This window comes from Cyprinodon variegatus, unplaced genomic scaffold (assembly GCF_000732505.1).
Source record: "Cyprinodon variegatus isolate N-32 unplaced genomic scaffold, C_variegatus-1.0 Scaffold1826, whole genome shotgun sequence".
Classification (NCBI taxonomy): domain Eukaryota; kingdom Metazoa; phylum Chordata; class Actinopteri; order Cyprinodontiformes; family Cyprinodontidae; genus Cyprinodon; species Cyprinodon variegatus.
Genome location: NW_015152279.1, coordinates 14,856 through 37,875, shown reverse-complemented (window position 1 = coordinate 37,875; position 23,020 = coordinate 14,856). Strand labels below are relative to the sequence as shown.

Sequence of the window (23,020 nt, the reverse complement as noted above, 5' to 3'; positions counted from 1 at the left end):
ATGGCGGACGTCACTGCTCGTAACCTGCAGTATGAGTACAAAGCGGTAAGTTTGTTAGGAAATAAACACGTCAATATTTGGATAATAGATGTTTTTGCCGAGCGGTGTGTCTTTATAAGGTCATAAATAGAATAGATATTTTATCTAGTTCCTGTATATTTCATGTCTGTTCGTGTTGAATGTGTAGAACTCAAACTTGGTGCTGCAAGCTGATCGCTCGCTGATCGACCGCACACGGAGAGATGAGCCCACCGGTGAGGTGCTGTCCTTGGTGGGGAAGCTGGAGGGGACCAAGATGGGGGACAAGGCTCAGAGGACCAAACCACAGAAGTTGGAGGAGAGACGAGACAAGTCAGTGCAGATAATACAAACCTTCGATAAGTCTTATTTGGGCTCATTGATTATCAGTAAAATAATGATACTTGAAGTTAATTGATCTCAGATTGGAGAAATTTACCTCTGCATTTAACCCATCCCCTTTGGGAGCAGTGGGCTGCCATTGTGGGGCGCCGGGGGAGCAGTGTGGGTTTAAGAGTATTGCTCAGAGACCCAGAGTGGCAGTCTGTGGGAGTGGGGCTCCAGCTCAGAAGCACAGGATTCCCAGCTCCATGCCCTAACCACTAGGCAGCCATTCCCCAATACATTTGATCTGTTTGACACTTAAGTGATCAATGCTAAACTGACAATAGATGAACAAAAACAACAGATTTAAATACTCAATTCACATGGTAAGCAGAGATAAATTGCTCTAAAGTTGTTTTATTACTGCGACAAAATGAAACGGGCACTAATTTCAGCTTTTGGATTCTTAGATATGAATTTAAACTATCTGCTGAAAACTGGAAGTTAATTTCACCAGCTTTTAATATTTAATTATACTTTTGCTATACAAACTAGGTGTTGCCAACTCCAGTCCTCTGAAGCTAATCTTTCAATGTCAGAATAATCAAGTTATTAGAGTCCTGCCTGATAACATATCATTCAATTATTTTTTTGCAGCAAAGATATCTCTAAAAGTAGTAGAACATCTGTGCTATGGGGTCATATATCTGACATGTTTGATTTAAACTCTGCTTGTAACCCATATTTGATTATTTGTTTGGTGTTTTATTGCCATTTATGTTATAAGGCTAAATGTTTTCACTCTGCTGTCCATCAAATCACTGTCACTATTCCTAACTTTCTTTTTTTCTGCTGTCCAAATAGGAGAAGAAAAAGAGATGAGGACAGACACGACATCAACAAAATGAAAGGCTTTACCCTCCTGTCTGAGGGTATTGATGAAATGGTGGGCATTGTGTACAAGCCCAAGACCAAAGAAACCAGAGAGACTTATGAGGTGTTGCTGAGCTTCATCCACGCAGCTTTGGGAGATCAGGTCAGTGACCTTAAACAATGGCAGGCTCTATAACCAAGGTTCTGTTAGTAACCCAACTGCTGCATGCCTCTATCTGCAGCCTCGGGATATTTTGTGTGGAGCAGCTGATGAAGTATTAGCGGTGCTGAAGAACGACAAAATGAGGGATAAAGAGAGGCGACGGGAAGTCGAGCAGCTTCTGGGGCCATCTGATGACACGCGTTATCATGTGTTGGTCAACCTGGGAAAGAAGATCACAGACTATGGGGGAGACAAGGAGTTGCAGAATATGGGTAGGCAGGCATTAATAGTTCACATCTACGGGGAAGTCTTTATTTAGTTTACTTTATCCCTTGACCTGAGTCTCTGTCGCTTTTTTTTTGTAAAAGTTGTTTCAATTGATACATATGTCCTCAAAAAATTTAGTCTGAAATGTTTTCAGAAATTAAATTTATGAAACTTTTCAAATGATGCTTTATCATTTATTCACAGATGACAACATTGATGAAACATATGGTGTCAACGTACAGTTTGAATCTGATGAGGAGGTGAGTTTAATTTTCTAAATTAACATTTTTTGATGGATGTGGAACATACTGCTCCTTTTGAATATAAGCGATTTGATCATTTTTTTATCACAATACTTTGGTTTTATCTTTAAAAGTTTATGAGCTCTGTTTTTTTCCAAAGGAAGGAGATGAGGACCAGTTTGGTGAAGTACGAGATGAACACTCAGATGAAGACAGTGAAGGGGAAGAGGCAGTGGTGACCACCAGGCTAACAGCAAACGTATGTTTAAGATGTCCCAGATTATCTGATCAAAGCATTAATCCAGATGTTTTTATTCGGTCTTATAACCTTTCATCTACGAAAAGGTTAGAAGGAATCACAATCTTAATCAGGAACCCTTCCCTTTGTAGCTTGGTGAGGCAGGTGACGTGATGTCAGAGAAGAAGAAACAGTTACATCCTCGGGACATTGATGCCTTCTGGCTCCAACGCCAGCTCAGTCGGTTCTATGATGATGCCATCGTCTCTCAGAAGAAGGCAGACGAAGTCTTAGAAATCCTTAAGGTTTTTCTCCTTAATTGTTTTTGCTTTTTTTAAGTTTATGCACATATTCCCTTTTCCAGATGTTTTGATGTCTAATTTTTCTCTGTTGAACCACAGACTGCGAGTGATGACAGAGAATGCGAGAACCAGCTGGTGCTGCTGTTGGGCTTCAACACCTTTGATTTTATCAAAGTCCTCCGTCAGCATCGTCGCATGAGTAAGCCCATCCGGTTCAAAGCAAGCCTTCCCCGGATTTTTCTTTTTTTTATCTGAAGTGGTTGTTTTGATGCTTCTTGTGTCCAACAGTTCAGTATTGCACCATGCTGGCCAGCGCTCAGAGTGAAGCGGAAAAAGAGCGGATCATTGGGAAGATGGAGTCAGATCAGGAACTATCAAAGATTCTCTACCAGCTGCAGGAGACTGAGAAGGAAGACATCATCAGAGTAAAACATCCTGTTTTAAAATGATTACCAATTAAAATGTGTTTAGTGTGGGTTTTCAAACCTTTTATTTATTGTTCTCTAGGAAGAACGATCTCGCAGGGAGAGGGTGAGGAAGTCGCGGGTCGATGATTTGGAAGCAATGGACATAGACCATGGAGAGGCAAGTATATTTTTAACAACCTATTCCTGATTCACAATCTTCTTCTTTTGGAAGACCTAAATGCCGGTTTAAAGTCTAATTGAAAGGTTTTAAGTTAGTTCTACTTCTTTCTATCCACTTTATCTGATGGCTCAGTTTCTCTCTTTGCAAAATGCCTCCTATGCATGATGCTACCCCCACCAAGTAGTTTCTGTTTTGTCTTTCAGGTTGTTTGTTTTTTGTTTTTTATCTAAAAGAACCAACCAAACAAAATGTCAAACATTGAGTATTTAACACTCAGAAGATATTAATCAGTTCTAGTTTGGGATAGATTGTTTGGGAGACATTACAGAAAAGGAAAAAAACATGTAAGATTCAGTAGAGGATGTCTGACAACCATGTTTTACAGTTTATCTTTTTGTCTAAAGCCTCGCGGTGTCTCCCTCAAAATTACTTCTTGACTATTAGGCCAAATATTTCCATCCTTTTTCTTCTGCTTAGTCCTTGTAGAGGTCGAGTTGGGGCCGGCCCCTATCTTTGGCAGTCTATAGCGAGAGGCGGGGTACACCCAGGACAGGTTGCCAGTCTGTCATAGGGCAACACAAAGACACACAACCATGCTTAAGGGCAATTTAAAGAAGCCAGTTCACCTAACAGTCATGTTTTTTGGCTCTGGTAAGAAGATGGAGTACCCGGAGAAAACCTATACATGCACAGGGAGAACATGCAAACTCCATGCAGAAAGACCCTGGCCTGGGAATCGAACCCGGAACACACTTGCTGCAAGGCAACAGTGCTACCCACTGTGTCACCGTGAAGTCTGCCTTTCTCAGCTTTTCTCTCTAACTTAAAATGGTCTGAATGCCAATAGGGTCAGAGAGGGATGGACACTTCTGTTCTCAGGGATCAGTTTGACATTCTGGTACTTGAAGCAGTGATACTGGTGCTCAGTAGCTTCCGGTTTATGACAGGCTTAAACATGGTGGTTTCTGAACCAATCTTTCTAACCTGTTCCTTTTGTTAGAGGTGAAGCATTAGTGTCCCATTGTTGAAAACTCAGACCCAACCGGTTGCTCAAGCTGTTGCAAAAACAGAATTTAATTGTTTTAAAAGGTTTTAGTTTGGTCCTCAAGCCTCTGAGACCAATCTGTAAGAAAAAGTTCTTCAAATAGTGTATATGGTATTAAATCATTTAATGTTAAATCGTCATCTAGTATGATTGTCTGCTGTAAATCAATTGTAAATGACAACAAACTTTTAGCATGCTTTTCCAGCTGATAGATATCTAGCTGACCATCATTTAGAAAGCTCAGAGGGGGTGGTAACCACGTTGATGGAAAAATAAGAAACTAGTGAGGAACGTTTGGGTTAATCAGTGCTATCATGGAAACAATCAACCATATTGTAATATTTTGTGTTTCTGATGATGTTAATGCCCAACTGTAAACATTGAAGCTTACCTGTTTCTACTGTTCATTCTCCAACAGTCTGTAATGCCTCGCCAGCTTCTGGACCTTGAAGACTTGGCTTTTACTCAGGGTAGCCACTTCATGGCCAACAAACGATGCCAGCTGCCTGACGGCTCTTTCCGTAAGCAACGTAAAGGTTACGAAGAGGTCCACGTGCCCGCTCTCAAGCCCAAACCCTTCGCAGATGATGAGGTTCGTCTCTCGTTTCTCCCCCTTTTTAAAAAACAAAACATTTCCAAACTTAAGAGCTTAAACTATACCCTTTGTTTAGTGTCAAGCTGCTTTAGGTTCAGTTTATGTCTTGCATTCTGCATCATTAGGTTCTTGTCGCCATTGACAAGCTGCCAAAGTACGCCCAGGCTGGATTTGAAGGCTTCAAAACTCTAAATCGCATTCAGAGCAAGCTGTTCAAGACCACCATGGAGACAGATGAAAACCTGCTTGTTTGTGCTCCTACAGTGAGAAAACCATGCTGAAGACTGACATCCTTTCCACTGTTTACCTTCCATGTCGGACCCCCTCTAATGTGGTTTTGTCGTCTTCCCCACAGGGAGCTGGTAAAACCAACGTCGCCTTGATGGCAATGCTGAGAGAAATCGGAAAGCACATAAACATGGACGGAACAATCAACGTGGATGATTTTAAAATCATCTACATCGCTCCCATGCGCTCACTGGTACAGGAGATGGTGGGCAGTTTTGGCAAGGTGAGCATTTCTTCTTCGTATACAATTTTTTTACTTGCGTTGAAGGATCTTTAGTACAGGTCAATGCAGAGGTATTTATGTCTTTGCTTGTCTTTGCTCAGCGTTTGGCGAGTTACGGCATCGTTGTGTCCGAGCTGACGGGAGACCACCAGCTTTGCAAAGAGGAGATCAACGCCACTCAGATCATCGTCTGCACCCCAGAGAAATGGGACATCATCACTCGGAAAGGTGGCGAGCGTACATACACCCAGCTAGTGCGCCTCATTATCATTGTAAGTTGCGCCACACGGCAAGTTTGAAAGCATGTGAAGTAAGTTTTTGAGGATGACCAGCTGCGCGTCATCTAGGATGAAATCCACTTGCTGCACGATGACCGTGGACCCGTTCTGGAGTCCCTGGTGGCGAGGACCATCCGCAACGTGGAGCTGACTCAGGAGGACGTGCGTCTGATCGGCCTCAGTGCCACGCTGCCCAACTATGAAGACGTGGCTACCTGCCTGCGCGTTGATCCTGCAAAGGGACTGTTTTACTTTGACAACAGGTATTGTTTTCATTACAATCCCGTAAACTGTTGTTTCTTGCTTTGTTACCGGGTCAAATTTCTAAATGGTTTGATCTTTCTTTCTAGTTTCCGGCCTGTGCCCCTGGAGCAGACGTACGTTGGTATCACAGAGAAGAAGGCCATCAAGCGTTTCCAGATCATGAATGAGATCGTCTATGAAAAGATCATGGAGCATGCTGGAAAGAACCAGGTGAGTCCCACAGCTGCTGTTAGCAACATTTTATGAAATGCAACAACTTGGGAGGAAATTTCTAGCATCCTCTTTTGCTCCCAAACACTATTGATCTGTTTGCTTTACAGTATTTCCATTTCAATGTTTTCATTAAATCAGTGAACAGACCTCCCCTCTCAGCCTGTTTATTGTAAGTGATTTTATCACAGTTATTTTTAAAGATTTAATCCAGAAATAGATTTTTATTCTAGGTAAATATTTGGATAATAGCTAAATAGTGACAACCCATCAGAGTGTGCATCTTCTTCCACATAACATTATTAAAATAAGTTCCTATTGTAATCGTGACCAGGGATTGCCATCACTCCATTATGTTATTAGCATACGAGGTCTTTAAGAACATGAGATGAAGTAAAGTTCATTTTTAATTTAAACTTTAATATCTTCTCTGCAATGAGTGCAATTAACAACTGATTTTATCTGTTGTTAAACCCCTTCACGTTTTTACAAATTTTAACACCTTTTTAGCCACAAGTGTGATTTTTTTTTTATTTTTTTCAATAAGAGGAATGGATTTCCATAAGATTTCAGTCACTTTCTTGGCTTTTAAAACAATTGCTATGAGATAAATCTGTTAGAATTTTATGACCTTTAACCTCTTAGTTAAAATGTCCAGATTTCATATGTCGAATGATGGACTTTGATCTTCAGTAACCAGGCCTCTTTTTGTTTTGCTCATAAATACCCATGCTTCTCACATGACTTTGTCCCCCATCAGGTGCTGGTGTTTGTCCACTCCAGGAAAGAGACTGGAAAGACTGCCAGAGCTATACGGGACATGTGCCTGGAGAAGGACACTCTGGGTCTGTTCCTGAGAGAGGGTTCTGCATCAACCGAAGTGCTTAGAACTGAGGCGGAACAATGCAAAGTAAAAAAAAAAAAAAAATGTCTAGAATCCAGAGTTCAAATGGTTTTTAAATATTTTTGGTTTGATCAGATTCATAGAGTGATTTCTCTCTATTAGAACTTAGAGCTGAAGGATTTGCTTCCTTACGGCTTTGCTATCCACCACGCTGGAATGACCAGAGTCGACCGTACGCTGGTGGAGGATCTGTTCGCAGATCGACACATCCAGGTTCTGGTGTCAACAGCCACTCTGGCTTGGGGTGTGAACCTGCCGGCTCATACTGTCATCATCAAAGGAACCCAGGTTTACAGCCCAGAGAAAGGCCGATGGACGGAGCTGGGAGCGTTAGACATTTTACAGGTCTGTCTGGACTTGGATTTAGCATGTGTTTTGAGTTATTGGACAGTACAAACTAAATGTATCATTTAATAATTTCAGATGCTGGGTCGAGCTGGCCGTCCGCAGTATGACACCAAGGGGGAGGGAATCCTGATCACCTCTCATGGAGAGCTTCAGTACTATCTGTCCCTGCTGAACCAGCAGCTGCCCATAGAGAGTCAGATGGTGGCCAAGCTCCCTGACATGCTCAATGCAGAGATTGTGCTGGGAAATGTCCAGAATGTGAAGGTGAGTGACTGAGAAACAAAACAAAAAACAAAATGATTTAAATCCTGGTTGTTAATTTGTGGTGTTTGTTGTTGCAGGATGCTGTGAATTGGCTTGGTTACACCTACTTGTATGTGCGCATGCTCCGCAACCCGACGCTCTATGGAGTCTCTCATGATGACCGAGGCTCGGACCCGCTGCTGGAGCGGCGAAGGATGGATTTGATTCACACAGCAGCCAGTGTCCTGGACAAGAACAGCCTTATTAAATACGACAAGAGGACGGGTAGCTTCCAGGTCTGCAAATCAGCTCTCGCTTCTACTGTGTGATCCTGGTTATTATAAATTCACAATAAGTTAAAACAAACACTTTTTTCGTCTGTCATCACATAAAGGTTACAGACCTGGGACGCATTGCCAGCCACTTCTACATCACCCACGATTCAGTGCAGACCTACAACCAGCTGCTGAAACCCACTCTCAGCGAAATTGAACTCTTCAGGGTCTTTTCACTGTCCTCAGAGTTCAGGAACATCACAGTGAGAGAGGTGTGCTAGCTAAACGTAGAATGACGGCTATGATCTATCTATGAAAATCCTACTTTAGGCTTCTCTTTTACACACAAAAAATGACAAAAAGACTTTTCTTGTAGGAGGAAAAACTGGAGCTTCAAAAACTGCTTGAAAGAGTTCCAATTCCTGTAAAGGAGAGCATCGAGGAGCCCAGTGCTAAGGTAACCGCCCAGTTTTATTACAGTCTAACATTATGTGTTCTTTAGTAGGAGATCCACTAAGAAATGCTTAGTAAAGGTGGTTGGAAACTCATTCTGCTTTTGCTTGCCCAGAGAAGGCACCTAGTTTTAAAAAAAAATCTATTTTTATCTTTATTTTCAATCTAATGGAAAACATTTATTTTAACTTTGCCAGTCACCTATATAAATAGAATCTTTATCACTGTGGTGAGCACTCTTTCTTTCTGGCATTATTGACGACTCATAACGTGTTAGAAAAGAAAATATTTTGAATTGTGATAATTAATGCCTCACAGAGAATTTGGTATAAACTAAAACCTGTATCACAAAGTCGAAGTTTAACTAAAACCAGCAACTTGAAATCAGCCAAAAAAAAATCTGATTGGTGTTTGTTTGCTGAAAATAACAAATAAATAATTACAAATAATTCAACTTTATTGAAGAAATTTATCTCTTCATTTAACCCATCCTCTCGGGGACCAGTGGGCTGCCATTGTGGGGCTCCCGGGGAGCAGTGTGGGGTTAAGGGTTTTGCTCAGAGACCCAGAGTGGCAGTCTGTGGGAGTGGGGCTCGAACTCAGAACCTAATACCCCATTTACACTACCCTTGAAAAACCGATCCTTGCCGAGACCGGTCCTAGCTCGGTTCAGTTAACCAGGCCGAGCATCACGCTATCCCGTCCTCGACTCCTCGCCTCCTAGTGACGATCTCTGGTATTACTGCCAGTATTAAAGGAGGAAATCAAGCAGTTGGTGGCGGTAATGCACCAAAAGTTGTTTGCCAACCGCCATAAAACACAAGAAGAAGAAGACGAAGAAGGAGGGAATCAACCAAATCAAAATGGCGGCGCCCGTCACATTCAGAAAGTTATGCTTGATTATTATGCTACGTTCACACCAGTTAGTTCTGACGCGCGGATGAAACAGCTTTGCTGCTCTGGCTGCGCGGTTCAAAAGTGTGTCTGACGCGCGTTGGACGGAGCTTCACTATCCTTTCTCTGCCTTGCAGCTATATTTGCTGTGATCAGTGGGAATAAAGTAGTTTTAATATGTTTTTAAGTGAGAAAGTCCACCTGAAAACTTCATCAGTGCAGTCAGTTCATCCAGAATACAATCCTGCCTTCCAATTTTATTTCTGTCGGAGCCGCTCAGACCCCCACATACCGGCGGTGTGCTGACAGTAGGGATCCCTTCATCAGCAGCCTCTGGCCGGGTCGCCTCCTTGCGGTTCACCGCGGCGGCTGGTAGGTGTTTTTCATCTAAATAATCTAATCTGCAGGCACCAGGATAATAAAAGCGAATATATTCTGCTGGCAGATTTCTGCATTTTAAGTTAATTTATGTGTCAAACTGTTTCAGAGGAGTGATCATAGCGCTCTGTATCATCAGCGCTGGGTCTCTCTCCTTGCCAGCTCCCAGATCAGCTTCTCTGATTGGTTGATGCGGCGAGTCGAGCAGCAAAAGTTAAATTTTTCCATCTCGCGTTTGCGGCGCGCCTTGCGCGTCAGATGCTTAAATGCGCCCGACACGCTGCTTCAGCTGGTCAGACGCGCTGCGCCTGCTGCTAAAAACTCGCCGCGGGACCTTTTGCTGTGCCTTGACGCGCGTCAACTATTGACTTTGCATGTAAACTCGCTGCTTCTGTCGCGCCTGCTGCGTCCGGTGTTAACGCAGCATTATTGCTGTACTTCGGTGTTTTTATTTAAAATGTTGCGTGGAGAAGATTTCGATTCTTGTTTATGGTTGAAGAAGAAGTTGTTCTTCTTCTTCTGTTTCCGGAGGGGCATTACTGCCAACTACTGGAATGGAGAGTGAATCGGGATGTGCAGCCAGATGGAGATGACACGTTCTGCTCATGCGCTCTTGTTATCAGAGAACCTAGCCAGGGAAAAACCGAGCCGAGCCCACCTCTGGAACTGGTCTGCAGTTATCTCGGTTCGGTTGTGTCTAGCTCGGTTCAGTTCAGTTTGCTTTCCATTTACACACGATAAGTTATCTCCGTTACTGAGCTCGGACCAGTCTCGGCACGGTTTTTCAAGGGTAGTGTAAATGGGGTATAAGGATTCCAAGCTGTATGTCCTAACTACTAGGACCCCACTCCTTTCAAATTAAATTGAGGTTGAAGGAGAGTTTTTTTTTTTTTTTTTTTTTATTAGAGGATTATAAATCATCTGTGTTTGTGTTCCAGATTAATGTTCTGCTCCAAGCCTTCATCTCTCAGCTCAAACTGGAAGGTTTTGCCCTGATGGCCGACATGGTATACGTTACACAGGTACAGTAAGAACAGCTGTTTTATCCTTAAGGTTTCTCATTTCACTTTTAAAAACATGTCTCTTTCAAATTGATGGATTATTTTTGCTATGTCATGTTACTGTTCTGTCTTCCCATATCCTGTATTTTTTTTTTTGGTCCTCAGAGTGCCGGTCGATTGATGCGGGCCATATTTGAGATTGTGCTCAGTCGGGGCTGGGCTCAACTCACAGACAAGACCATGAATCTCTGCAAGATGATTGACAAACGAATGTGAGTGTGATTGGCGATGCTAAAGTTGAAGTTTTGCTCCGTGGTGGGCGGAATCCGTTTACAGTGTTTTGTTCCCATCATCAACAGGTGGCAGTCAATGTCTCCTCTGCGGCAGTTCAAGAAGCTGCCTGAAGAGGTAGTCAAGAAGATCGAGAAAAAGAACTTCCCCTTCGAGCGTCTCTATGATCTCAATCACAATGAGATCGGTGAGTTTATTTTATTTTATTTTTCTCCCCTCCCTCTGTGGAATCTTTTACCAACCCTTTTTTTTTTTTTTTTTTTTTATCCGGGCTGTAGAGTTTTAACGACTTTTGTACATTTCTCTGTTCAGGTGAGCTGATCCGCATGCCAAAGATGGGTAAGACCATTCATAAATACGTGCACCAATTCCCCAAACTGGACCTGGCTGTCCATATCCAGCCTATCACTCGCTCCACGCTCAAAGTGGAGCTGACCATCACGCCGGACTTCCAGTGGGAGGACAAGGTTAGTTAAACGTGCAACATAGATCTGCTTAAGTCTCCCTTTCTTCCTCAGGTTTATCATAAATGTTTGGGGTTTTTTCTGCTCAGATTCACGGTTCGTCTGAAGCTTTCTGGATCCTGGTTGAGGATGTAGACAGTGAGGTCATCCTCCACCATGAGTACTTCCTGCTGAAGGCCAAGTACGCCCAGGACGAGCATCTTGTCACATTCTTTGTGCCTGTGTTTGAGCCTCTGCCTCCTCAGTACTTCATCCGCGTCGTCTCAGACCGGTGGCTCTGTAAGCAGCCTGATTCTTTTTTCAGGATTGTCCTCCACTGTTAGCTCTTCAACTTACACAATTTTTCATTGTTTTTCTGTCAGCCTGTGAGACGCAGCTGCCCGTGTCTTTCCGCCACCTCATTCTACCTGAGAAGTACCCCCCACCCACTGAGCTGCTGGATCTCCAGCCGCTACCTGTCACCGCTCTCAGAAACTCTGCCTTTGAGGCTCTTTATCAAAACAAGTTCCCCTTCTTCAATCCCATCCAGACACAAGGTAGTCAAGGAGAAACACTGAATCTTTTAAAAGTGAGGTCAGGACTGGCTTCTCTGCTCCTCTTACCTTTCATTCTCTTGCTCTTTCAGTCTTCAATGCTGTTTACAACAGTGATGATAATGTGTTTGTGGGAGCTCCAACTGGCAGTGGAAAGACCATCTGTGCAGAGTTTGCCATCCTGAGAATGCTGCTGCACAACTCAGAGGGTCGCTGTGTGTACATCACCCCGATGGAAGCGCTGGCTGAGCAGGTACATGCTTACCTGTCAGATACCTTCCATCTCTTGTTACCTGGAAGACATGTTAAAAAATAAACTTAAAGGTTTATTTGGGGTTTTATGTGCTGGATCAACAGAAAATAGTGAATACTTGATGAAATACTATGATGATAAAAAGAAAAGTATTTTTTATTAATCTCCACTAATTTGGTTTGTAGTACCACTCTTTTCTGTGATTGTTTTCTGGTATATAGAGCTGCTATGAAACCCTTTCATACTGTATGCTATGCCATGGGCGTTTCTTTTCTTCAAGCACAATCCACCTTAAATCTTAGACTTTTCTTCTCTCTTCTTAAACCTCCAGTTCAAAAATGCTGACTTGCTTGGCTCCATTACTAATGTACTCGTTGCCCCTGTGTGCAGTATTATACCCCCGTTCCCATGGTCTTGTTTTGGTAAATATACAAAATGTGCTTGATTTACTAAAATTGGACCAAAAACAAATGATTAAACACAATTAAAATAAGTTGGGCAACAGAATATCATAATTTAATTGAAAAGCATTTGTGGCCAGAGTAAGCAGCTGGTGTAGAAATGCAGTCATACTACCTGAATAGACTATTTTTAAGGTTTTCAACTTCTTGTTGCACCTTTAATTGTTTCATCAATGTTCTTTGACAGAATAATATGTATTCAGATGGACTTTATTCACAAATTGGGGAAATGCAGTATTTTATTTGCGACTAACTTTGTTTTTGCAAAGGCAGGGTCCATTTGACCCCATGCCATACTTCTCAGATTAATCAGAATAACAGCCACACTGAGCTTCTTATTCCTCACGTTTATTGGCTCCCTAAAGTGCAGCTCTGTTAGTGGCATATCATGAAATGTACGAAAGGGCAAGAACCTCGGATACTTTTGCGAGGATTTATGCCGGACTTTTGTTTTCAGGTTTTTGTCGACTGGCACCAGAAGTTCCAAGATATCCTGAACAAGAAGGTGGTTCTGCTGACAGGAGAAACCAGCACAGATCTGAAGCTGCTGGGAAAAGGCGACATCATCGTCAGCACCCCTGACAAGTGGGACATCCTGTCCCGCCGCTGGAAACAGAGAAAGAACGTCCAGAACGTCAGCCTTTTTATCGTGGATGAGACGCACCTCATTGGAGGAGAAAATGGAGTAAGAAAAAAGTATATATTTGGTTTTTGGGTTTTTTTAGGCAGTTTTGGTTTATTTTTTATTTCTCGTTTTTTTATCAGCCTGTGCTGGAGGTCATCTGCTCCAGGATGAGGTACATTTCCTCTCAAATAGAGCGACCCATCCGCATTGTGGCCCTCAGCTCCTCGCTGTCCAACGCCAAAGACGTGGCTCACTGGCTGGGCTGCAGCACCACTGCTACGTTTAACTTCCACCCCAACGTTCGGCCCGTTCCTCTGGAGCTGCACATCCAGGTCCGTCAACACACGGCTGCCTGCACCCAGAAACCGCCATTTCCTGCTGGGTTGCTAATGTGCTGTAAATGCTCCTCTCTCCCTGTAGGGCTTCAATGTGAGCCACACTCAGACTCGCCTTCTGTCCATGGCTAAGCCAGTGTATCACGCCATCATGAAGCATTCACCCTCCAAGCCGGTGGTGGTGTTTGTCCCATCCCGCCGGCAGACCCGCCTCACCGCCATTGACATCCTGACCTTCTGCGCTGCTGATGTTGTCCCTCAGAGGTCAGCCTTTACTTTAATTCTTGTATTTTTGGTTGCAGAACAGAGATTAAAATCTGCAAAAAAAATGATCTGATAAAACATTTCTTTCTTTAGGTTCCTGCACTGCACAGAGAAAGACTTGGTTCCGTTCCTAGAGAAAATAAACGACCCAACTCTGAAAGAAACCCTAGCCAACGGCGTGGCGTACCTGCACGAGGGCCTGAGCGCGACAGAGCGCCGGATTGTTGAACAGCTTTTTAACTCCGGTATAAAACAATAAAGATAAAAATACAGAAACGGGATGAAACTTTTCTTGTGATTTGAACTTCCTCTCTGGGTACAGGTGCCGTCCAGGTGGTGGTCTCCTCACGTTCGCTCTGCTGGGGCATCAACGTCTCTGCACATCTCGTCATCGTCATGGACACGCAGTACTACAATGGGAAAATCCATGCGTAAGGCCCTTTGAGAACTTTACTCGCAGTATGATCCAAAATAATGAGACTTCCTTTACATCTTTCCTGTCGTTTCTGTTTTAGATATGTGGACTATCCCATCTATGATGTCCTCCAGATGGTCGGTAAGGCGAACAGGCCCATGCAAGATGATGAGGGACGCTGTGTTATCATGTGTCAGGGCTCTAAGAAGGTAAATTAGTGTTTATGTTTCACTTTGAAATTAATATAAGATAATTAACAAGCCTGAACTAAAACTTAAAGTTGGTTTCTCAGAACTTGTTAAAATTACATAAAAAAAAAGATAAATGTTAATTATTTCGCCTCCTGTTTTCCTTGTAGGACTTCTTCAAGAAGTTCCTCTATGAGCCCCTGCCTGTGGAATCACACTTGGATCACTGTCTCCATGACCACTTCAACGCCGAGATCGTCACCAAGACGGTGGAGAACAAGCAAGATGCCGTCGACTACCTGACGTGGACATTCCTCTACCGGCGTATGACGCAGAACCCCAACTACTACAACCTGCAAGGTGAGGAGCGCGCTTAAGTGCTGACTGAGTAGGTTTACTGGAAGTTTAAAGGAGTTCTGATAACTGTCCTGTAATCACGGCAGGCATGTCCCATCGTCACCTGTCCGATCACCTCTCCGAATTGGTGGAAAACACCTTGCATGACCTGGAGCAGTCCAAATGCATCAGCATTGAGGATGAAATGGACGTCGCTCCGCTCAATCTGGGAATGATTGCCGCTTACTACTACATCAACTACACCACCATCGGTTCGTACCAACGCTGCCCCAGCATCCATCCTAACATTGAAAGTTTTTCTCCTGTTAGATGCTAAACAAATATGCTGTTTGTTTTTTTCCAGAGTTGTTCAGTATGTCACTGAATGCCAAGACGAAGATCCGTGGGTTAATCGAAATCATCTCCAACGCGGCTGAATACAAGAACATTCCCATCAGGCACCACGAGGACGCACTTCTCCGACAGGTGAACTTGGACTCAGACTTTTTTTTTATATGGAATATGAAATCTGTTGTTGAATTTTATTAATTAAAATATTTTTTTCCATTTCTTTTATTTCAGCTGGCACAAAAAGTCCCCCATAAGTTAAACAACCCAAAGTTTAATGACCCCCATGTGAAGACCAACCTGCTGCTGCAAGCCCACCTCTCCAGGATGCAGCTGAGCGCAGAGCTCCAGTCAGACACCGAAGACATCCTGAGCAAGGTTTCCATTCAAGTTCTGCTAGAACGCAGCCAGTGTTTAGTTTACATCCTGTAGCGTTTCTCTGAAAATGAGCGTTTTCTGGTTGTAGGCGATCCGCCTGATTCAGGCCTGTGTGGATGTGCTGTCCAGTAACGGCTGGCTGAGTCCAGCCCTGGCTGCTATGGAGCTGGCGCAGATGGTCACTCAAGCCATGTGGTCCAAGGATTCCTATCTGAGACAACTGCCCCACTTCACCTCAGACCACATCAAACGCTGCACCGACAAAGTGAGTGGTGCTTGTATGCACCTCCCACTTCTCTGTTCTGAAGTTCAACATTCTGACTGATGATCTACTTTTACCTTAAGGGTGTGGAGAGCATCTTTGATATCATGGAGATGGAGGATGAGGAGAGAACATCATTGCTGCAGCTCTCAGACGCACAGATAGCGGACGTGGCTCGCTTCTGTAACCGCTACCCCAACATTGAGCTTTCGTATGACGTAGCCGAGAGGGACAACATCAAAAGGTCTGCTTACACTCAGCCTCCAGCAAGCTGTTTGCAAAACTTTTTATTTTTGAAAGTCTACAGCCACCAAACTGTATCCAAGTCTTTGGATATAGATTGTGAGGAAACAACATACAGCATGATTGTGAAATCTAAAATAACAATTTTTTTTTTTTTTTTTTATCTTTAATGGTCTGTTTATCAGAGTTGCACCTTTTACGGAATAGAGTGTAAAAACTACTGCCATTTGTCAGGGAGATTGAGGGTAATTCACTCAAACACTAGCCCCATTTTTAAACTGCCGAGAGCTGTCCTAGCACGGTACCGAGTTAACCGTTGAGTGTAAATGGAACTAGGGTTGTCACGATACTAAACTTTTCAACTCGATACCGATATTAAGGAAAATATTCGATACTCGATACCATTTTCGATACCACAAGGATAAAAACTCCAAATTTCAACAGAAATATTTTGATTAATAATTAAAGTACAATAGATAAATACAATAAAAACAATATTTTGAGGTTGTTTGCTGTGCAAAATATTAAGCAAGCTTGATAAAAAACTTACAAAATTAAAATGAAGTGTTCCTTCCTTGGCTATGCTTTGCACACATAACAATGACGCTAGCCAAACCGGCTAAGTAACAAAAATTATTCTCAGCAGCTGCACCTGTTACAAAAAAGTCTGAAAATAAAAAGTGCAGAGAATTATTCAATCACACAGTGTTCTGAAAGTGCATTTTCCTCTATTCTGTACTTTAGATGAATGACTGATTAGGTGCCACTGGTGGTAGCACTGTATCGATACTTTTGAAAATGAGTATAGTATCCGGATACAACGTTTCAGTATCAATACTTTTTTGAGTATCGATACTTTTGACAACCCTAAATGGAACGCAACTGACCTGGACTGTGGTGCCTCTTTGGTTGAAAACCGCACTAGGGCGCCCCCTGCTGGATAATTTACTGTATTATTTGGTGACGTTAAAGGAAGGTGTAGATCTAAGATGGTGGAATGCAGCACCACGCAGTTTGGGAAATGAGCTGATTGCTATCTTTCACGTTGTGTTTGAGACAAGATTTGTTCTTTACGATGGCTAAAGTGATGGCAGTGGTCAGAGGCCACTCTTCAATAAACAAGTAAAAGAGAAAGAAGTTTGGTTATTGGAATGTCGTTGTCTGGCTGTCTAGCCTGCTGAAAAATTGGGAAAACTCAGGGCGAGGACAGCACATGGACCGTGAAAGACACAACCGAACCGCTCCAAATCTAGTACTGGCTCAGCGCGGTTGAGTTGTGGCTTGGTTCTCTGATTACAAAGAGCGTATGAGCATCTCCTGTTTACAGTCAGCTGACTCATTTTGTGGGTTTTCCAACGTGTCCGGCTTTTGTAATTCTTCTCAGCCTATTAACATTAAATGGCATCAAAAGGCTCTCATTGAAATTTTGGAGAGGACGCTATACAGACACATAAGTTTCTGAATGTTATGGGTGCTGCCATTTTTGTTTGCATAATTTCCGCCTTGAGAGCTGTAGTATCGTGGACCACCAATAGGAGGCGAGGAACCGTGCTAACGTGGTGTGTAAATGTTCCTAAGGACCATTCTGAAGGATTACCACAGCATAATGCTCCCTCTGACATGTTTTACTGAACATTAGGTTTTGGTGTTATGTTGCTGAAGTTACTTAATGAAGAAAAATGCATAACACAGCAAGTTGTTTTCTTTTAATTTAGAAACAATCCTGCACTATTTTGGGTTAAATTTAAAAAAAATAATTGATCCAGTTGTAAGGTTTAACCTTTGGGTGATCTGATTGTTGTATTTGCAGCGGTAGTTCAGTTCTGGTCCAAGTTCAGCTCGAGCGAGAGGAGGAGGTGACCGGTCCCGTCATCGCTCCACTTTTCCCTCAGGTTAGTGTCACCGCACTTTTTTAAACACCTGCTTTTTAATAAAATGTTAAATGACTGTGTGAATAATCTTGTTGCAGAAACGTGAGGAGGGCTGGTGGGTGGTCATCGGAGACCCCAAGTCCAACAGCCTTATTTCTATCAAGAGGTTAACTCTTCAGCAGAAAGCAAAGGTGAAGCAAGTCAAAAAGCAAATACTTTGACCAGATAGAGCTCCTTGAACCAAAACCTAAAACCATGTCTGTTCTCTGCAGGTCAAGCTGGACTTCGTTGCGCCGGCTATGGGCATCCATAACTACACCCTGTACTTCATGAGTGATGCATACATGGGGTGTGATCAGGAGTACAAATTCAGCGTGGACGTAAAGGAGGCTGACAGCGAGGGGGACAGTGACTCAGATTAAGCCGATTGTTGGAGGGAATCAATGTTTTTTTCTTTTAGATATTCATCCTGATTTATGTTCCTTTTTACTTTGTCAACATGTCTCAATATTTGCTCATTAAAGTTCAGTCTGATTTTATCCTGTAGATTTCTTGAATCATCTGAACACTGAACTCCAGATCTCAGTGTAGAGGGTTTGTCCAGCTTTTATCTGACAGGTACAAGACTGTCAAGATGCGGGTTAGGCTACAGTCGTGCAGATTGTGTGTTTAAATACAAACGAGCACTCTAGTGATCTTATGGAAATCTAATTCCTGCTCTAAGTGTTTTTAGTATGATTTTAGTATGTCCTTTCTGAATTGTTGTTTGAATAAAAACAATCCACACCATTTTTTTAATATTTCGCCATTTATATAAACTCTTAAGAAATTTTCAATCTCATTTCCAAGATGTGGAATCAAAAGCACATGAAGCACTGCTGCAGATGAAACATTTACATGAAGCAGAAGAGCAAAAAGGAAAGTTATCTGTGAAACTTCCAGTAACGAAGCCAGGGAATCAGTCTTCCTCTTTAAATCTCCAAATTGCAATTTCTCCATTATCGCTGCAGGAGGCCAGAAGGCCCGCCTCCTTTGGGTTCCAGGAAACGCAGTTTACATCCTGGTTGTGAGCTCTGGTTACCTGGGCAACCAATGAAAACACAGGCTCATCTGGACTGGCCGTCACATCCTCCTTGAAAACCCTCACTGCGTCGTCCCCACTGGCAGTCGCCAGAGCACCAGTCAGTTGACACCTGGGCAGATTAGCATTATTTAGTCAGAAACAATCACTGTTAAAGAGACATTACTTTTAACATTTTAGGAGTTTTAGGACTACTAGAAATGCAACTAATGATTATTTTGCAAATCGATAATCTGTTGATTTATTTTTTTCAATTAATCGATTAATAATCAGATGACAAAAGGTTCCTAGAAGAAGACTTTACAAAATTAAACCAGGTAAAAAAAAAACTTTTCCACTTAAGGAGTTCTGGAAAAAAAATTTGTCTTTTTTTAATGCAAAATGTTTATATATATATATATATTTTTTTTTACAATATTTGTATAATTACTGCTCTAAGCGGGTTTCTCTGTCAACTAAAGGCATGTTTTATAGTCTCTATATTCCAGTTAACGATAAATTGATTATTAAATTAATTATTTCAATAATCAATCCAGTTAATTGTTTTCGCCCCACATGCAACAGTAAGGAATTTAAAAGTAGGCATGTCACTCAAAATTCAAAAAGTAAAGCTCGGACTTGAAGGAAAGTGGTTTATGAAATTTTATGACAACAAATGAAGACCATTATATTTCAGTTAATCAGTTGAAATATATACAAGTGTATCTAATCTGAATTTATTAAATAAAATCTAAATGATCCAACTTCTGGTTACAATTTTTACATTTAACCCTTTAAAGCCTGATCCAAGAATAAAACAAAACATAAAGTTACTTTTTTTTTGGTTTGAAGTCCTTATTTGGCCTTTTAACAAAATATGTAAAAAGAAAAAACAAATACATTTTTTATATTAATAATTTATTACTATGGAATAAGTCAAGATTATTTTTTGCGTAGGCTTCTGCCCTCTGTTATCAGGTATATCTGATTGTGTGCAATAGGATTTTGGGCAAAGTTTTTACCATTAGATTATGCAAAAGGTGTCAGACGCAAAACATTTCAGAAACCGTATGCATAAAATATGATACATTTGGCATTACAGGGTTAACTGATTTCATATTTTTCAAACATCCAACATCAAATAAAAATAGAGGATGCTGTTATTTTAGCTGCTAGCACTTAGGAATGGGAAAAACATATTTTAATCACTACATTAAAAGTTGAGGATCAGGGCTGGTAGACCTTTCAAACAAACAGCATCTACTTTACAAAATCCCAGAAGCACAAAAACTTACCAGGCAACATCATAAACCGTTCGTCCATGATATCCAGACAGCGTGCAAACGCACTTCCAAGAGAGGTCGCCTTTAAAGAAGCAAATAAGAAGCGGTTTGTTTTTTTTTCTTCCTGATACATGGAAAACGCGCTACTGTCCACCAAAAACACACCTTGCCCACTATCGCTGGGATACTCTTTCCAAATCTTCACGGTACGGTCATCGCTGCAGGAAGCCATCCTCTCTCCAGCAGCGTCAAAACACAAGCTCCACACTGTGGATGTGTGTCCCTGCAAAGTAGCCTGGCACTCCCAGTCGTCGTCGTCTTCTTTGTAAATGCAAATGTTGTTGTCATAGCTGGCTGAAGCCAGAAGCTGTACGAACATTAAGCTTTGTTATGTCACGATGGGGGTGGGGGAAATCAGACTAATTAATATAATCAGAAGAAATGAGTCTGTGCTACCTCCTTTGTGGGGTGCCATGCAACATGTTTGACATCTTGTGTGTGAGAGTTCAACACAGTAACACACTCATATTCTTCATCTTCATCCACTGAAAAGCACAAAAATAAAAAATAAATCGTGTTTATACACAAGCTAAGAGCTAAAGTTAATTTGCAACAGCATTTGAGTTCAGCTTCTGTTGACACAAACCTTCCCAAACCCAGACACTCTTGTCACGGCTACATGTGGCCAGAAGGTTCCCTGAAGGGGCCCACGCCACGCATTTGACCTCGTTTTCATGTCCTTCCAACACAGTCAAACTCTAGGGGACAAATTCAAAAGTGGTAAAGGATTTCAAAGATGGTCTTTTAAATGATAAAAGAAGTAAAAATACTGCCTCATCAAACCTCAAAGTCATCATTCTTTTTCTTCCAGATGCAAGTGGTTGCATCAAAACTGGCAGAAGCCAGATAGTTGCCACACGGAGACCAGGCCACCTTCCTCACAGTGCGCTGGTGACCATCCTGCAGCACTGTCTTACAGACCCACAAGTCACCTAAAGAAAAAAGAATAAAAAACAGGTGTTAAGATGGTATGACAATCAATCAATCACGATTAATCCGATTTATTGTTTCAGCACTAAATACAACAGAACTGAAGACTTTAACCCTTTATAGGGCAAGTTACCGTTATTGATCACTTGCCTTAGAGTTAAGGTCCAATTGGCATTTGACCAGTTAGATGAGCCCTTGAATGATATATTACCTGCTGTACATTAAGTTGGGAAAAAAGGTAAAAAGCTAATTGAAAAGTTAAAAATTAAAGTTAAAAGGATTATAATCCTCGTTAACTATTATATTTAGGTTTATAAACCAAAAAATGCCAAGTTTCAGTATCAGCATTAATGCCTCTAAGGTTATGTTGTACCAAAACAAAATGTTTTTCTTACACTCTCAGAGTTTTTTAATGAATTTCTTATAGAAGCACTTTTTTTTATTTTCCTAATATATTCGCGCAAGTATTATTGACATTCATTTTTGCCATCAAAATATCCATATTTTTTATGTTACAAAGGTTATAAGGTCTGGTCCTGGATTCAAATGACACTATTGGCTCGAAATGTTACATTTTCAAAGTATTTCACTGAATACACTATAAAGGCTTAAGCTTTATTTTGATTTATTGTGAGGACTGTGTGTGTTTCAGAATAGTTTTTATTAAAGTCATGGGATTCAAATTTGAACGTATTTGGGAAGAATACTTGCGGTTTGTCAATGCGTTTGATTTGACTTTATTATATTTTCTACATAATGCTGCTAGCCACAAGTGCTTTAGTGCATTCACCCTTTGGAGTCCTAAATAGTCGTGTTTATGATAACTCACCCTCTCGCCCCCATATGCGGATGGCCTTGTCACCCCCGCATGAAGCCAGCAAAGCGCCATTCGGGCTCCAAGAAACGAACCAGCAGCGGGAGTCCGGATGTGCGCTGATCCTCTGAACCTCGGCCAAAGCCTCCTTCATGTCTAACCCCGCTGGAGGCGTCGATACTTCCGTGTCTACTTTAAATGTAATACCTGATACTAAAGCTAACTGTCATTTATCAACATATGAAGAGAAATTATTAAATCATGTGGTATTTTTGCAGCAAAAAAGAAAGTAAACAAATTTTTTAAAGCGACGTCTGTAACGGAAATGTCGCCATGTTTTCTTGTGAGACGCTGCACGCCGACGCGCGTTGAATTCTGGATCCTGGGTGCGCTCGATTTCCTAACCTCTCTGCTCCGCTTCGCCGGCAGGGCAGGGGCAGGCTGAAACTCCCCCCGTTTAAAAACTCCACTTCTTCTTCTTTCAAGGCAACCCGGTTTCTATAGCACAATTCAGTACAAAGACAATGAAAAGTGCGTTACATGATTAAAATATAATAGGAAAATAAAACAGAGTCAAAGCAAGGAGGAAAAAAAATACAGAGACAAAAAAGAACATTAAAAACAGTTGGACTAAAGAAAATGAAAAAGTTGAACTAATGATGTTTCAGTTGAACTGTTTAACTAGAACAGTCGAAGGCAATCCTAAACAAATGGGTTTTTAATCTTGATTTAAAGGAACTCAGGCTTCCCGCACTTTTACAGTTTTATAGAAGTTTGTTCCAGATACGTGTAGCATAGGAACTAAATGCTGCTTCTCCATGTTTAGTTCTGGTTCTAGGTATGCAGAGCAGGCTGGAGCCAGAAGACCTGAGTGGTCTGCAGGGTTGTTACACTGATAGCAACAAGTCTGTGATGTATTTAGGTGCTAAGCCATTCCGAGATTTATAAACTAACAGAAGTATTTTAAAGTCTATTCTCTGAGATACAGGGAGCCAGTGTAAGGAATGTAGAACTGGGGTGATGTGCTCCAAGGGCATAGGAAGATGTTTTCCAATTGGGGGGGACACATGTTGGAAATCTGGGATTCGTAAATATTCAACAGAAACATATCTTAAGTACACTACTTAAAAAAAGGCTATTTAATCTTTTACTTTATTCCTTTATAAATGTGTCTTGCAAAAATAATGCATTT

The 23,020-nt window shown here is 41.8% G+C and overlaps 2 protein-coding genes across 3 annotated transcripts; one reads left to right on the top strand and one right to left on the bottom strand.

Moving 5' to 3' along the window:
* snrnp200 (small nuclear ribonucleoprotein, U5 200kDa subunit) lies at positions 1 to 18,414 on the top strand. The gene is made up of 44 exons (XM_015404671.1): positions 1 to 45; positions 188 to 351; positions 1,207 to 1,378; positions 1,458 to 1,650; positions 1,850 to 1,905; positions 2,048 to 2,146; positions 2,278 to 2,430; positions 2,527 to 2,626; positions 2,716 to 2,852; positions 2,935 to 3,012; positions 4,479 to 4,652; positions 4,781 to 4,918; positions 5,011 to 5,166; positions 5,268 to 5,438; positions 5,514 to 5,707; positions 5,795 to 5,918; positions 6,679 to 6,828; positions 6,925 to 7,167; positions 7,246 to 7,434; positions 7,512 to 7,709; positions 7,808 to 7,960; positions 8,065 to 8,145; positions 10,352 to 10,435; positions 10,580 to 10,686; positions 10,774 to 10,892; positions 11,018 to 11,172; positions 11,259 to 11,448; positions 11,532 to 11,705; positions 11,795 to 11,955; positions 12,874 to 13,101; positions 13,182 to 13,373; positions 13,462 to 13,640; positions 13,734 to 13,885; positions 13,963 to 14,071; positions 14,156 to 14,264; positions 14,414 to 14,603; positions 14,687 to 14,851; positions 14,944 to 15,065; positions 15,162 to 15,305; positions 15,394 to 15,570; positions 15,651 to 15,811; positions 17,621 to 17,702; positions 17,780 to 17,872; positions 17,954 to 18,414. Exons 1-44 carry the CDS (start codon positions 1 to 3, stop codon positions 18,101 to 18,103), a joined length of 6,411 nt encoding a protein of 2,136 aa, XP_015260157.1. The 3' UTR covers positions 18,104 to 18,414.
* A 65-nt stretch (positions 18,415 to 18,479) lies between these two features.
* Positions 18,480 to 22,168, bottom strand: ciao1 (cytosolic iron-sulfur assembly component 1). Of its 2 annotated transcripts, none has more exons than XM_015404674.1 (7): positions 21,844 to 22,168; positions 20,868 to 21,016; positions 20,671 to 20,782; positions 20,481 to 20,569; positions 20,190 to 20,391; positions 20,037 to 20,106; positions 18,480 to 18,874 (listed from the first exon to the last, which is right to left on the bottom strand). In XM_015404674.1, the coding sequence occupies exons 1-7, from the start codon at positions 21,980 to 21,982 to the stop codon at positions 18,640 to 18,642; spliced, it is 996 nt and encodes a 331-aa protein (XP_015260160.1). In that variant the 5' UTR covers positions 21,983 to 22,168; the 3' UTR covers positions 18,480 to 18,639. The 2 variants fall into 2 exon arrangements, with proteins under 2 accessions (XP_015260160.1, XP_015260161.1); XM_015404675.1 differs by having other exon boundaries at positions 20,481 to 20,560.
* Between the last annotated feature and the right edge of the window lie 852 nt (positions 22,169 to 23,020).